The 16,370-nt window shown below is 43.7% G+C and overlaps 1 protein-coding gene across 1 annotated transcript in view; it reads right to left on the minus strand.

Moving 5' to 3' along the window:
- Positions 1 to 5,011: 5,011 nt before the first annotated feature.
- The window catches only part of LOC147888878 (uncharacterized), a 53,789-nt gene continuing 42,430 nt past the window's right edge, over positions 5,012 to 16,370 (minus strand). The window contains exons 4-6 of the mRNA XM_087392489.1: positions 15,765 to 15,847; positions 15,336 to 15,489; positions 5,012 to 5,674 (exon numbers count right to left, since the gene is read on the minus strand). Coding sequence (XP_087248615.1) covers positions 5,439 to 5,674; positions 15,336 to 15,489; positions 15,765 to 15,847 — 473 coding nt within the window. The 3' untranslated portion in view covers positions 5,012 to 5,438. The remainder of the gene's footprint in view (positions 5,675 to 15,335; positions 15,490 to 15,764; positions 15,848 to 16,370) is intronic.

Raw genomic sequence — 16,370 nt, forward strand, 5'->3', positions numbered from 1 at the left:
ACATTGTGAAACTTTGCTTGATCTGCATTTTCCTGGCTTGCGTATTTGTGCTGTACATTTTTGCCAAAGTATCCCATGCCTCCTTTGGTGTACTTGCATCCTGAATATGCACAATCATAGAATCTGAAATACTGATAGACAGCCAGTACATAACTTTTCTGGCTCTCTCATGCCATCCTTTAAATGCTTGCATTTCTTATTGATTGGGAACATTAGGAAGAACTGGTTCTTTATTTCCTGTAATGAACTCCCAATAGCCTTTTCCCATAAGGAAATTCGTCATTCCAAACTTCCATGCTTGGAAGTTGTTCTTGTCAAGCTTTTCAGTGACAATCTGTGAAAGAGAATCACACGTCATTACAAAACATTGCAAATTATTCTGTCACTGCAAAAAACACAGCTTCTGTCTCACACGGGCAAATCTGCAAAACTGACAAAAGTGATATTTGACTACACAGTCACTTCCTAGTGATGATTTTGCATCAACAGGTAATTAGGATGATTCTGTAACTCCCAGTATCTCTGTGCACGGCATACGATGCAATTTCTACGGTAACTTTTCACCGACCTGCAGAGCAGTGGTCGCACAGCAAAAACAGGACCTTTTTCTCAGTGCTTGCGGAGAGCTTCCGCCTCCAAAACGAGCCCCGAAATGGCCTCGAATCAAAAAAATAAAGTCACCAAAGGCTTGGCCCTATCCTACAGCATATATTGCCCTCTCGCCACATCGCGAAGGGCGTCTCAATTTGAGACAATGTACTGTCGTACTTTTCGACTGTGCTACCTGCAAAGATTTGCTCCCAAACTCGAAAAAAGAAAGCGACACTGGTCCTCTTACCAGGACACCGCGAACTTGGTTTGCTTTCTTGAGCTCCTTACCACGAACCAGGCTCTGATACCATGTGAAGATAGTAGGAGAGAAGGAAGGAGTCTCACTTGCGGCTTTTTCACATACACAATGGGGGAATACACACAAAGGTGGAGGTTGAAAACAGTTTTCCTCTTCTTAGTTGTGAAAGCCAAAAGAACTCTTGTACAAAGAAATAGAAGAACCCTATATGTGGGTCTCAAACCAAACTCAACTAACTAAGGTGGCATACTAACTGAGCCACGAACTAGAGTACATAAGGATAGCTGTCATCCAGCTACTATTCATGGGCGGTATACCAACTGCATCTGCAGCTGACAAGTCGGTGACATAAATGCACAACGATCACCCTGGCATATCACGAGTGGAGCTCGATATCTCAACACGTAGCCCCCTATCAACTCCTTTGTATATAAGCCCATTTATGGGCTCGTTCCACTTAGTGGAGCATAATGCATATTCTCATATAGTATCTAGTGTGTCACGTCCAATGTGTCTTGCTTAAGTCTCTTTCTCATTCACAAGATCTCTAACATGCGAGTACCGGAGATCCTTGGCACCTCCCAACTGAGCTACAATTGATGTTGAGCAGGGGATATGCAAGGGCTAACTTGTATAATTCAACTCAGCTCTTCTAGTAAGCCTACTCATCTCAATCAAAGTTCGAAGGCCCCATAACCATCTGCTTAGATGATGCTATAGGGGTCAACCTATAGAAAGTGATGATGGGCAACCACTGAGTTATCACACTATTGGTGTGAATATATCTTGCCGTTAAATAGAAGAGGATAACTCATTTCTTGTAGTCCCCGAATAACTAGTCACAACATATGTTGAACTCGATGAAGCATCCACGTAAATACACCTCTACTAGGCTATTAAATAGTTGACAGTCTCCTCAATTTTTTCAACCCTCCCACAACCAAATGTACTAGGTGGCAATAAGGGTAAGTCACCTACCTGACACATGGATTTGTGGTGCAAGATTCTATGGTGAAATTCAAGATGTGAGAATCACATAAAAGCTCACCCATAATCTTGTATTTCACACGCGTGAGCTCTAACACTAAGCTATAGGAGTAGTATGGAGTAGTATAGCATCTCTAATGATAACCATAATATTATAAATGGTCCCTCCACCTCTCCCTTTCGCACATCCCTTCCTCTTTTCCCTTCATAAGTGATCCCTCCCCGCCTCCCCCAATCTCACATCGCTCCCTCTTTAATGCCCCCTACCTTCCATTCTTCTTTAATTGAAACTACTCCACTCCCACCTTTATCCCTTAGTTTAATCCTAGCCTTGCCATCATATTCTTTACCCCTCTTCTTTTCTCCACAACTCATTAATAGGAATTTTCCTTTTTTCAATGTCAAGGGGTACATACTACGAATGAATCCCAAAACAACCCCTTTTCAAATCTCATAACAATGTCAGCCTTGAGCATCCCTTCCTCAAGAATTGTTTGAAATGTCAGTCTAAAACGAAATTCAAGTGTTCACAATCTAAGTTGTACATGCATCTTGAATAACCCCAATTCCACCAATTGGTACACTTTCCACTCACTTTTTGCCCATACCATTTAATGGACTTGTTCCACCAAAGGTTCCAATCATTAAGCCATGGTTCTTGGATCAAGAAAACCACCTTTCAAAAGTCTACCAACCTTTCCATATTCATTGTCATGTGCTCAACAATGTGGTTTAGAGGAAAAATGTAGTCTCATGCAAACTGTGTTTCCTTGCACAAACTTTTAAAAGCTAAGACCTAATCCTTCTCTTCGATCTTTGGTATGAAAAAGTCCCCACCTAATACATGGGCAAGAAGGTATATTTCATGAAGGCGCATATCCATTCTCGTGTCACCAAATGGCTCTCACAAAATTCTTGGTTTTTGGCAAAGACCTTCCAATCCTCCTCTTCAATCTCTAGTATGAAAAAGCCCCACTTCAGAGAGGGACATAAGTCACATATCATTCACATCCAAGCTTCCTTATAAAACCTACAATACTTCCTTCCTATTGATATGTATTAAGTTTTCTATGCTTGGAAATGGATGTATCCATCTATGGAAAAAGAGCCTTGGTGTGTAACACAATCTTTGGGATAGCTTATTAGGGAACAAAATCCCCTCTTTTTCACCTTCCATGTGCGATCCACTACCTCCCTCACAAGGATGCTTAAAGTTTCACTTCACTAACTCCTCATGGAAGTGACAAAACATACGTTAAAGATCTCGCTCTTGAATGGCACAAGTTGTGGCTACTTTGGAGTTAGAAGGGACCTCCGATGGATAAACACTTAAATACCTTTTGAGACCGCAAATGAACGGCTCCCCTATGGTACAAACCTCGAGGGTCCTTGCCACCACTTGTCAAAAAATCAAATGCCATTCACATGGCTAATTTTTATGAAACAGTATATGAGAACAAAAGATGCAAGACTCCAAGTACCCTCTAAAAGCGATAACATTTTGCCTTTTTAGTAGAGTTCAAAAGCTGAGTTAACATGTCCTAACAAATACTAGAACCTTGCATAATAACCAAAACCAAAATGAGCCATTCTACAAAGCTTCTCTAAGCAGTTTGCTTTCCACATTAGTCATGCGGCCCTAGCAATTGATGTATCCTAATCATATAAGTTACAAAACAAGTGAGTATAAGTACTCGTGGGCATTGCCTTAGGTTGTGCCAAACGCAAAACCGCAAACGACGGCCAACATGAATGGATTATTAATTTGCAACACCTATATGATGGAAGCTTGTGAGTAGAACCATTGAAGTTTGAATGCTATAATGCAAAGCCATTTGCAAACTCTCTGCATGCGTGCGTGCGTGTGTGTGAGAGAGAGAGAGAGAGAGAGAGAGAGAGAGAGAGAGAGAGAGAGGGGCGGGGGGGGGGGGGGGAGTGAGTGAGAGATCAAAATAAGAGGGAGCCACTTGCCAAGAAATGATATGTTAGTATAGCGCTGCTTGGAAGGCAATGCTAACAAGAATACACGTCAGCTACATGTGTCCTACACTCCAATTTGACAAAACGCTTGAAATGACCCAAAACATTGCAAATTTGACAAGCCGTCTGGTTTTCACAAAAAAAGTTTGCCTAGTGCAGGAAGTAACATCCTTACTGTTGGGAATGGTGACAATCAAGTATAACCAAATTGTTATGCTTATTGTGTACTGGTTGCATCGGCGAGTGGCCACCACAAACCAATTCGTCATCTCCCAACAAAACGCTTGAAATGACCAAAAACATTGCAAATTTGACAAGCCATCCTCAACAGGTATTATATTCATCTCCCAACAAGACGCTTGAAATAACCCAAAACATTGCAAATTTGACAAGCCGTCTGGTTTTCACAGAAAAGTTTGCCTAGTGCAGAAGTAACATCCTTACTGTTGGGAATGGTGAAAATCAAATATAACCAAATTGTTATGCTTATCGTGTACTGATTGCGTCGGCGAGTGGCCACCACAAACCTAGCAACTGCAATTCCCCAAATGCCAGCTCATATACACTCTAAGAAGAAACTCACACAAGCTTCTTTAGAGAGAGATTTGAGTGCAGCAGACATTCTCAGACCTGAGAATGCAAATCCAATGATGCAAGAACAGATTCACAAGAGAGATACTCCGTACAATTGTGGAAGATCCATGAAGTTTCCAGACTCAATTTGCTAAGCATACGAACTGCCTGCCCATCCATTAACTGAAGTTTCAAACCCATCAGGTGTGTCCATACGATACCATAAAAGTGTGCATGTATGCTCCCTTGAAGGAGAAAACCCATATAATCGAATATTCAAAACTCTCCTTGACAACCAAAATATTTCCGACCAAAACATAACTAGCTCCTCATTTGAGGGATACGATATTGCCCTGCACGTGATGCAAAAGGGAAAACGCAACGTGTTGCTTGTCCTTTTTAAAATTTACAAAAATAGATTGTAATATAGCACTTAAACAACCAAGTCTCATTTTGTATACACTGTTTTCACAAAAAAGCGCTGACAATTTTATGGGTTCACTCTACATTGTCATGTGTAACAGTTGTCAGAGAAAAAGCAAATGAAACTACATAAGAAAATACTGTGAAATTCCAGGGGAATTATAGGCACAGTCGGCACACATGGCAAACATGCATATGTGAAAGAGAAAACAGAGGTAAGTTTAAGTTCATCAATGGACACTACATGGCAGGTATACAGAGACTAATCCAGAGACCTTAGCACACTGCATCAACATGCTGAACAGAAGTCACTCCGTTGAAATTCTTGAAGCCTTTTCTGAGGTGAGATTCTATGCATATTGTACAGTCGGTCCTCAAATTTCAACTCAAAAATAAGAACGAACAGGGAACATTCAAATTTACAAAGTTGCATGTGTTCCATTGACTGACCAGCGAAAATGTGAAAACATAAAACAATAAGCAATGACTCTCACTTACACATTCCAGAGGCCCTTTCGAAGGGGTATTGATAAACTCTCGAGTGAATGACAGAGAAAGTCACCAACTCAATCATTCTAGATATGTTTCCCAAAGGAATAAAAACCCTTTTTAAACTGTCAGTGCCTTACCATGGAATCTCTTGCCTATCATAACCAAAAAACTTGGCTGCATCTTCCAGCTTAAGAGAGTCGATGATACCAAGGAGTTTTTCTACAGAAGCCTCCGGAGTGAACATGTTCTCTGGAGGAATATTGCGTGAAAAAGGTTTTGACAGATCAGTATCCACAGTTCCCGGATGTAATGCAACACAGATAACAGGATCCCTCCGACGTCGACATTCCACTCCCATAGTCCGTGTAACTGAAAGCAACAAATAAAGGTTAAGGCTAGGATCACTAAACAACCAAGTGTATCCCCCCCAACCCCTTTTTTAAAAGCAAATCTCTCTCTCTCTCTCTCTCAACACACAATCTGTGTCACTCAAACTAACATAAAAGGGGAAGCTTAACTCCTAAAACCACAAACTTAGCCTTGGGACAAGCCATCCTGAAGAAGATATGTAACTGACTGAAAGCAACAAATAAAGGGAAGGCTAGGATCACTAAACCACCAAGTGTATCCCCCCCGCCCCCTTTTTTAAAAACCAAATCCATCTCTCTCTCTCTCTCTCTCTCTCTCTCTCTCTCCACCCAATCTGTGTCACTCAAACTAACATAAAAGGGGAAGCTTAACTCCTAAAACCACAAACTTAGCCTTGGGACAAGCCATCCTGAAGAAGATCTGTAACTAACTGAGAGCGACAAATAAAGGGAAGGCTAGGATCACTAAACCACCAAGTGTATCCCCCCCGCCCCCTTTTTTAAAAACCAAATCCATCTCTCTCTCTCTCTCTCTCTCTCTCTCTCCCCCTCCATCCATGTCACTCAAACTAACATAAAAGGGGAAGCTTAACTCATAAAACCACAGACTTAGCCCTGGGACAAGCCATCCTGAAGAAGATATGTAACTGTGTATAATATATTTGATTGTATGTGAAGCCTGTTGATTTGCACATGCATTGGCATGCGAACGCCCACGCACACACACATACATTCATGCACGCACGTATGCACACATACGTAGATAGATAGAGATAGAGATAGATATCGATAGAGACATAGATATTAAAAAAAGATATTTATACATGTTCTCTCTCTCTCTCTCTCTCTCTCTCCCCCCCCACACACACACACACACACACGTGTTTAAACCTTTGTGCGAGGCGTATGCGTATGCACCATATAGAGATGAGGGTTAGAGAAAGAATGTAGACGACACCAAATTAGGTCCATGTACCCACTGAAGGCCCCCTTCCCCAAATAGGGAAGAGTTTGCTTCTACTTGGAGAACTGCAAAAGATACAAATAACACTCCTTTAGAGAGCAAGGGACGCAACTCTGAGGATGACCCTTTGACACTGAGAGCTTGATACGCAACCCAAAATCTCAACCAAGACCCACATTGCCCACACGAGATGTGGACCATTGTGCAAGGCTATTGAAGAGGCTTGTGCTGTCCCCCAGCATGCAACACAGAGAGAGATGAAAGGAATACAAAAATCTGAGATATGGAGCTTGAGAGATCTGTATGGAAGCTGAGAGAGATGGAGCTAAAAGAGCTGTAAAAGAACTGTGAAAGGAGCTGAAAACAAGTAAAAGAAAGCTGCTAAAACAGGAAACCCAAACCTCTACTTCGAGCCGGCTATGGTGCTACATGGACACCGTCCTGGATTTTTTGTCGCATGTTGTAACCCCTTTGTAAGCCCTTGTCCAGGGACAGTTAGGCACGAGCTACGTAGGTTAGTCTCTCAACCTTAGGTCAAGTCAGAAATCAAGTCCTTGTTCACTAGTACCCATTGGAGAAAAGTGCGTTAGTGTTTCCGTCTTAGGTTTTTAGCGAGGTCTGTCTCAGCCTAGGTTAGGATCCTAGGAGGGCCCCCAAAGGGGTGGACCAAGTGAGCTCCCCATCAAGAGAAAGGCTGCCATGTGCCCCTCCCTAGGCAGCAAAGAGTGTGGAAGTGAGCCCAACCAGCCAGCCAACCAGTAGACTGGCTGGTCGGCCCATTTGGGGCTGGTTGGCTCACCCCACATACGTGTACGTATGTACTTGTTATATGCGTTCATATGAGTGTATATATGTATGTATGTGTATAGAGAGCGCGAGAGAGAGTGTGTATGTGTGTGCATCGATCGTTTTTCATATAAAAACATCGATCTATCTATACACACACATGCATATTAAATGTGTGTGTGTGTGTGTGTGTGTGTGTGTGTGTGTGTGCGCACATATATATATATGTACATATACACATATATATGTACAGCTTGAGAGGTATTTTTACTGCCAGCCGCAAATGAGAGATGTTTTTTAGCGTGTTACTTCTTGTTTAATTTATTAAAACGCTAAGTACAATAGACAAAAGCCTCAAAGACTACTTCAGCCATTACTAGTACTTGAAGCACCATGGGAGCATATTGCCATGGATTTCATTACGGGTTTTTCCAAATCTACTTAGGGACATGATATGATATGAACTGTGATCGATGGATTCAGTAAGCAAGCTCCTTGTAAGAAGAATCAACCTATGATTATGTGCGTACACAAATACTTCAAGGTCAAAAAAGTCTGAGGAACTCCGCAAATCGGTGACAAAGGGCCGTTGACCTCAAGGAAGGTAATTGGGTTCTTCTCAAATGCAATAAGCAAGGCTTAAGCCAAAAGTTGATAACAGGATTGTATATGTCCAACTTGCTTTACAATAATATAGAATGTTTCGAATCGCCCAAAAGATTAATGATGTCTCTTTTCGATTACACCTTCCTACACATAGTGTAACGAAGGGGAAAAAGAGGCCAAGTTAGAGGCCCTTTAGGTGGAAAATGTGGAGGGACTATATAAGTCTCCATCCACCCCCTACTATGTACTTTTTTATGTGACATCTAATCCTATCTACTCTCCCTTCCTACTTCCTGCCTACGCTCACACACTCTCTCTCTCTCCTCCCTCTCTAACTCTCTATCCCCTCATCCTTCTCTCTCTTCTTCTCTCCTCTCTTCTCATCTCCAAATCTGCCATTCCCCCTTTTCTACATTGGTACCAGAGCCCCGACTCTGGCACCTTTGCTTCCCCTTCACCCCTTCACTCCGAATCTCAGTACTTGTTACGGCAACTGTGTGAAGAACATGGCCAACGCAAGGTGTTGGTAGACAACCAGGCCAAAACGTGCAACGGGACTAGCAAGGAATGGCTGGTCGTTCACAGAAATGCCATGGGCAGCTCGCATGCTACGGGGTATGACGCTGAGTCAAAGCCTAAGTTTGCTGAGGGGACTGACAAGAAATTTGCAGCAGCACCATTTCCTCGCTTTCCTACTGTCTCAGGTAGTAAGATGCCATATGCCAGGCCTTACAAGTATCCTGATGCCAAGCCTGGAGGCAAGCCTACTGCTAGAAATGAGCAGGCTGAGATAAAACAGCATACACGAGCAATAATGGACAGCAGAAAGAAGGCCAGCTTATGTTTTAAATGTGGCAAGAAATGGACTCCTGAGCACATGAATGTGTGCAAGATGCGCAACAGTGGTACTGCCAAGCACAGCATGATCATTGACCTCTCACATGACGATGAATTGTTTGATGCCCCACGTTCTTTGGATACGTCTCAGGATGAGATGGCAAATACACATGATGCATGAGGCTCCTGAGACTGGAGCCACGAAGGGCACTGACTTTCCTTTTGATCTTGGTGGTGCTACTCCGCATGACCCTCATGCTTTGCATTCGTATGAGATTATGCCCAGTGGTGGCATGAGAGGCTGTAGGCCCACACTCTTTTCTATGGAGCATCACGATGCGATACCTTTTTATGCACATGAAGATGCAGGTGGTAATGCTCCCGTGAACGAGGAGGAGGTTTATTAGGATGCCCAGCCAACACTTTATACTATTTCCATGCATGCCTTGATGGATGCCAAAAGTGTTGATATTATCAAATTAACAGGGACAATTAATGGTAGGATTGTGCATGTGTTGGTGGACAGTGGTAGCACCCACAGTTTTGTTAACTGCAAGACCTTACCTCTAGAGGGTGGGATTGATTGCTTCTAAGATAGACCATGGGTTCAGAGTAGGAGTGGCCACTAGACAGCATATGGTAAGTGCCAAGATACAAGGATTAAGTTCTCTGATGACTATACATTTGCAGGTGATCCTTGGCACTTGACATGGGCCCAATAGATGTTGTCCTGGGCTGTGATTGGTTACAATTAATAGGTAAAATCAGCATGGATTTCAATGCCTTAACACTCAGCTTTGTCCACAGGGATGGATCAGTTACATTGCATGGTATTGCAGCTCCTAAATTGGACATCATTTCAGCTAGGCAGTTGGCTAGAGAGCTCAAGAGGGGCAGTGCCATATATGCATTAAATGTGTCAGTAACTAAGGAGGGTGGCACTCCCCGTGTTGATGATTGTGATATGTAGAGATTGCTCTCAGAGTTTGCAGACGTGTTTGCCGATTTGCCATCACAGTTGCCTCCGAGAAGAGATGTATATCATGCCATAGTCTTGGAACCTGGCACTAAGCCACTCAATAAGGCCCCATACCGACTCTCTAAGGTAGAACGAGAGGAAGTGGCAACTCATGTAGCATGCAACGGTTATCTGAACGTGTAATTCACAACAAGACCTTCTTCAAACCTTTAGCGAGGAATAAGCGTTGTTTACCATAGAGAGAGAAAGGAGATGAGGGTAGAGAGAGAGTAGAGTCGACAACCAATTGGGTCCCTGTACCCACTGAGGTCCCTGTACCCACTGAGGGCCCCCTCCCCCAATCAGGGGAGAATTTGCTTTATACTTGGAGAACTGAGAAATACAAAGAACACTCTTCGAGAGAGCACGGAACGCGCTTCTAAAGAGCTCACTATGCACACGTATAGCAGACCCAAGGACCTGAGAGGCAACGCCGACCAATACCGAGACCTTGACGCTGTCCACACTGACGATGTAGAACGCTTCTGCAAGGCAAGGAAGAGGCTTGTGCTGTCTACCGGAATGCAAGGTTACTGCGTGAGTGAGAGAGTGAAAACTAGAAGTGATAGATCCTATGAGAGAACTGAGAGATGACTGAAATATAGAGCTGAGAGTGAGCTGTGTAAACTGTAAAAGAGAACTGAGAAAGCTGAGGCAACAGTGTCCAAACCTCTCTCCGTTTGCTGGTCCAAACCTCCGACTGTTGTGCTGCATGGTCACCTTCAGATCAGGCTGAACTGATGGCCAAGGGACTGAGGCTAGAGCAGGGCCAGATCTGAGGATCTCAGGGGCTGCACAGGAGGCTGAAGTGGAGCTGTAGGAGGACTGAAGGCAGGAGCAAACTGAATGAGAAAACAGGGCAGCCAAGGGGCCCTTTTATAGGGCTGGACTGAGCCAACCCAGTCTGTAAACAGACCGACTCAGTCTGTTTTACAAACTCAGTCTGTTTTACAGACTGGTTGGCCTACAACCAGCCTATAAAAAGCCCTCCCTAGCCTTTGGGGACCCTGAAGGGACTCCTAACCTAGGCTAAGACCTAAACTATAAGATGGAAACACTTAACCTACTGTTCTCCAGTGGGTACTAGTGAGCAAGAACTGACTACTGACTACTGACTTGACCTAAGGCTGAGAGACTGACCTACGTAGCTTGTGCCTGACTATCCCTGGACAAGGGGTCACAGCATACGACAAAATCTCCTATCTGAGAACTATAATGCACTTGTCGATGTAGCCAATGTGTCACCTTGCACCCAAGTGCAGGGGTGCATGTGACAACTGAAGTGAGGGACTTACTTCAGAAGAGTTTCATCACTCATAACACTTCTTTTGCATCCCCTGTGCTCCTAGTGAAGGACGGTTCTTATTGTAAGTGTATTGACTACAGAGACTTGAATAAGGTCACCATCTTCTTTCTTTCTTATCTTTCTCTCTATCATATGAGAATATGGATACACAACTCTAACATTCTTGGCCATCTTGAGTAAGCTTACCATCTCAGAGGGGAGGAGAAGTAGTTCTTGTGAAAGAAGTGAGAAGAAAGCTGGAAAAGAAGAAGAGGCTGTAAAGGAGGAAGGGGCTGCTCCGTTGCTTGCTGCCTTTAGCTCCTTCATACCAAGCTCTTGCTGTCCACGCCTTCCTACACCATCTCACATAATCACCTTCAGTTCCAAACACGCTTCGCCTTGCTCCTAAGCACCCGATCTGCCCACACCTCTAAGCAGCACACTCCGACGGTCCCTTGATGACATGCCCTTGCCTTGGCACTGGCCCAAGCGCCCTCCTAACCTGATGATCTACCTCACACTAGGAGGGCCCTCATTCCCTATGTACATACAGGAGAGATGTCAAACTCTAATAGAAACAACCTTAGTCCATAATTATAGCCAGTGACACATGGCATGCCGAAGTGGCAGCAACGACAAGTGGCTAGGACATGTTGCATCATGTGACGAGAGATACAAGACATGGCACCCTGTGAGATGGCGTAGGACATGTGGCAAGGCCACCCATGACCCATGGTGCCACTTGTCACAGCATGGACTCAGTCTCCATGCAGCCCACCACATTCCCGAAATCACCATCACCTTCTACAGGGGAGGAAAGTGTCGCATTCTATCCGAGGCCCTTCCATCCCCTCCATGCCATGTTGGGCCCAAAATACCATGGATGAGGCAGCCCCCCTCCTCCGTCTATAAAAGGAGACCCACCCCCTCATTGTGCACACTCTCCCCCTCTTATTGGTGCACCCTTCTCCATTTTCAGCAAGCACAGCCTCCTACCTCTATAAACGGAGACAACCCCCTTTATTGGGCACTCTCTCCCTCTTGTTGGTGCACACTGCAGAAGCTCTCCCACAGTAGCAGCCTCTTGCAGCAGCTCTTCTGCAGCAACAGCACCCTCCTGCAGCAGCTCTTCCACAGCTGCAGCAGCAGCCTCTCTTCTTACAGCAGCTTCTCCTGCAGCAACCCCTCCTCCTCCCCCTCCAGATTCTTCTTCATGCAGTCTTGCTTATACAGCTCCCCCTCCATGCAGTCCTCCTCATACAGCTTCCCCTTATGCAATGTGACCGCCTCTCTTCTGTTATACTCAATTTCCGAGGCAATATGTAGAAGATTTTACATTGTTTTCTGCATATCTTGTAAAGTTGCGTCAGGGAGCTAGAAGCACACAAAGCATTGCGTGAGTTACTGATGTACAGTTTCTGTATACTCACATCTCTGAAGTAAAGCAATATTCTGCAATGTCGTGCAATGCAATATTTCTCCTTCCCCTTTAAGAGACCTGAGAGGTTTCATGCTACTGCTGCTATTCCTACCCCTACTCCTACTACTCGTAGTACTACTACTACTTATCCTCCGTGTACTACAAGTATGACTCCTACTACTCATAGTAACTGCTACTGCTACTGCTACTGCTACTGCTACTGCTACTGCTACTGCTACTGCTACTATACTGCTAGTAATTGGCTGAGTGGTACTGATGTCCAGTTGTTGTACATTAAAATCTCTGACAGAAAGCGATATTCCGCAATGCTATGCAATCTTTCTCCTTCCGAGCGATGAAAGGTTTCATGCTACTACCGGAACTCGTAGTCCTACTCCTGCTGCTGCTGCTGTTGTTGCTCCTGCTCTTATCCTCCTACACCTCCTACTCCTACCTACACTTGCCCCTCCTCCCCCCAGTACTACGAGTAGTACGGCTCCTACTCCTTGTACTACTACTACTGTAGTACAATGAGTAGTAATACTATGAGCAGTACTAAGAGTAGTGGTACTGTGACTAGTAGTACACCTACTCATGATACTATGAGCGGTAATACTACTCCTAGTACTAGGAGTAATACTCCTCCCACTTGTGGTATTTCTACCCCCTACTCCTCACTCTGCTGCTGCTGCTGCTACTGCTACTATACTTCTGCTGCTGCTGTTCCTCCTGCTGCTGCTGCTGCTGCTCCACAACTACGACTTCTCCTGCAATAACAGCACACCCCATATACGTTGTAAGTATGCAATTCATAGATAGATCCATCCATCCATCCTCTCTCTCTCTCTCTCTCTCTCTCTCTCTCTCTCTCTCTCTCTCTCTCTCTCTGTGGAATTGGGAAATGAAAAAGTTCTGTACACCATGCTCATGCAGACAGTCATCCTTTAAGGCTGTCCCGCTTGGGCACCCAGGCTGTCTAGGATGTACACGAAAAGAATAGAAACTACACCTAAACATTTCCTGATAGGGGAGTTAGGGGTTAAGTGACAAGTCACAGACACCCTTACCCCATCCTAATGGCTGAAACAGGTATGTTCCCTCTAGAAGGAGAAGCTTTATGTCAATTCATGGCTTACCTCAACAAAGTTGAGAAAATGGATGCCAGTAGAATACCACACAAGGCGATGGAATCTATACCGGCAATGGGCAGGCATAGAGAGGGGACGAAGTGGATGGAATCATGGGGTATAACAGCCGCCGATAACCCGAAGATGCATGTGAAATAAGGAAGATTGTGATGCAGAAAATGCTACAGAAACTCTGGCATATCCCAGGAACAAAAATGCAGTTTTATAAGCAGGAAATTAACTCGATGGACAGCAATGGAATGCAGAAATATCTTGGGGAAGACATTTCAACATTCAGCATCTAATCTGCAAAATGAGAACTAGTTCACATGATCTCCAGGTAGAGAGGGGTAGATGGGTAAGACCCAGGATCCCCAGGGAAGCAGAAACCTGTAAAATATGCCCCACATGGGAGGCAGAAAACGAACAGCATGTACTCTTGAGATGCAGAGCCTACGCACACATCAGTGAAAGCTATGGGAACAGCAGAGATCTAAAAAATCTACTGGAGCAGCCAGCCAAAAGGCTAGGTAGCTACTTGAAAGAGATTCTGGACATCGCAACAAGGTACTGGGGCTAGCACACAAGCTAGCCCAACAAGTACTCCATACAGGACAAGTTTGTAATACTTTCTCTCAATGGATAGTGATCAACACCGTCCCGTAGGTCCTTAAGGGTCTCATGTGGACTTTAATACAATGCTTTAGCGAGCGCAAGCATATGTATGTGTTTGCATATACATATCTGTGTCTACGTCCACACCAGTATGCATATACATACATACATGCAAACATAGAACATACAAAAGAGAGTACGCACAAATCAGTATTATGTACTGAATTTCGGTCACTGTCATGACAAGAGAAATCACTAATCTGTGATTAGTAGACATTAAAACATTATTATATATTATACGCGAATGGTATATGTATTTATGATGGACACCGACTGATTTGTTATGGCAGTGGATCATCTAAATAGATGGGACTAGTCGAGCTGGAGCCACTGCTTCAGACGGCATTGAATTTGGACATGTGATACTTATTCTATTAATAAAAATGTGCACACACGTGTCTAGGTCCTAGGGGCAATAGGAAGGGAAGGGTGCATTAAGGTGCATTGAATGGTAGATGCATGGGTCATAGGCTAAGGGTAGGTGTAAATGGGAAGATGAAACTTGAGTGATCTCAAGGGACATTAATGAAAGGGTGTCACCCTTTCATTGTGGATCGCACGTAGCATTCTTCATTCACATTGCATCCATCCGCCATCTCTCTCCCACCTTGCATGTAGGTCGAAATAGAAACAAGTACTCTCACGAGGGCACTCTTCCCCATCGGAGGGCCAATTGGCATTCAAATTCTACATGCATTGCACACATTTGCATTCTCGAAAAGTCTGGTTTTTCACAGTCAAAGTGAGTACATGCATGTGGGTGTTCAAGGGCATACACGTGTGTACGCACACCTGTGCACGTGCATGTAGACATGTCCATATAGGGAGCGATTGTTTTAGAGTCGTATGCGAAGTCTTAATTTTATCTCTCACTTTTTCAAATCTTACACAACAAGAAAATAGAACAAGGAAATAAAAGGAATAACAAAGCCTTTCTTACATACATTGATTCAGACCAGCCTTCGAAGCTCTATACGAATACCAACCACCTAGTTGATTATCACGTATGGAACCAACTTTGGCACTTATGTGTGCTAGAACTGCTCCTTCTCTTTCAGTACCTTCGCCTTTCCCTATTTTAAGAAGAGGGAACATATGCTGCACAAAGGAAATACAAGTAAAGTTCATACTACAGCAATCCTCATAGACGACAGCATGATTGCTAGCTCATGCTATAACTACAACTCAAATGGGAAACGTTTAGCAGGTAAACAGGAAAGCACACATTTCAAAGACAAAGCAAAACATGGTCCAGTGATTGACTAAGATCTTGCTAATGGAGCCACTTTATTACAAGAAGTGTTTCACTAAGGAATAGTGTTTGTTCCTTCCACAGCTAAAACAAACCCAACCAAAAACAGCAAGGGCTTTACCTTGGCAACAATAATAGGACCAATAGCATTGATTCTATAAGCACGTATTAAGTTTGCCCGCTCCACTTGCTCTAGAGATAGCTCTGCAGCCAATTTATTCACAAATCTCCACTTAGTAACTTGTCACAGCAGATCTGCAAAAATGAACTTAACTCAAATTAAGTAATGTCTCTTTTCCATCACGTAACAATAGAAGCAATTACAACTTGTAAAAACAATCGCTCAATACCTGAAAGCATTAATTTATATCTCTTGTGCAAATAGATCAACATCACAAAAGGGTACATCCATAAGAATCCCTCACATGCCACCTCTAGGTGACACAGGGTCCTTTTGGCAATCCTCTTGGCATTCCCATGTTAAAATGCCAAATGTGGAATCTTAGGCTCCTAACATGTCAAAGCGACCTGGTATACTTGGCAATCTTGACAATCATCCTATTCCCAATCCCATAGTGGAATCCCATCCTCATTTGCACTCCTATGCAATATGACTACAATCAATGGAAGTACAAATGCATTGCAATGACCAAGTTAGATATTTTATCTCCAATGATCACTGAGTTTAACCAAAATTTTCAATTACTCATGAAATTATTCAATAACT

The sequence above is a fragment of the Dipteris shenzhenensis genome, chromosome 21, assembly GCF_047967505.1.
Source record: "Dipteris shenzhenensis isolate YYH24624 ecotype China chromosome 21, Dip_SZ_1.0, whole genome shotgun sequence".
Taxonomy (NCBI): domain Eukaryota; kingdom Viridiplantae; phylum Streptophyta; class Polypodiopsida; order Gleicheniales; family Dipteridaceae; genus Dipteris; species Dipteris shenzhenensis.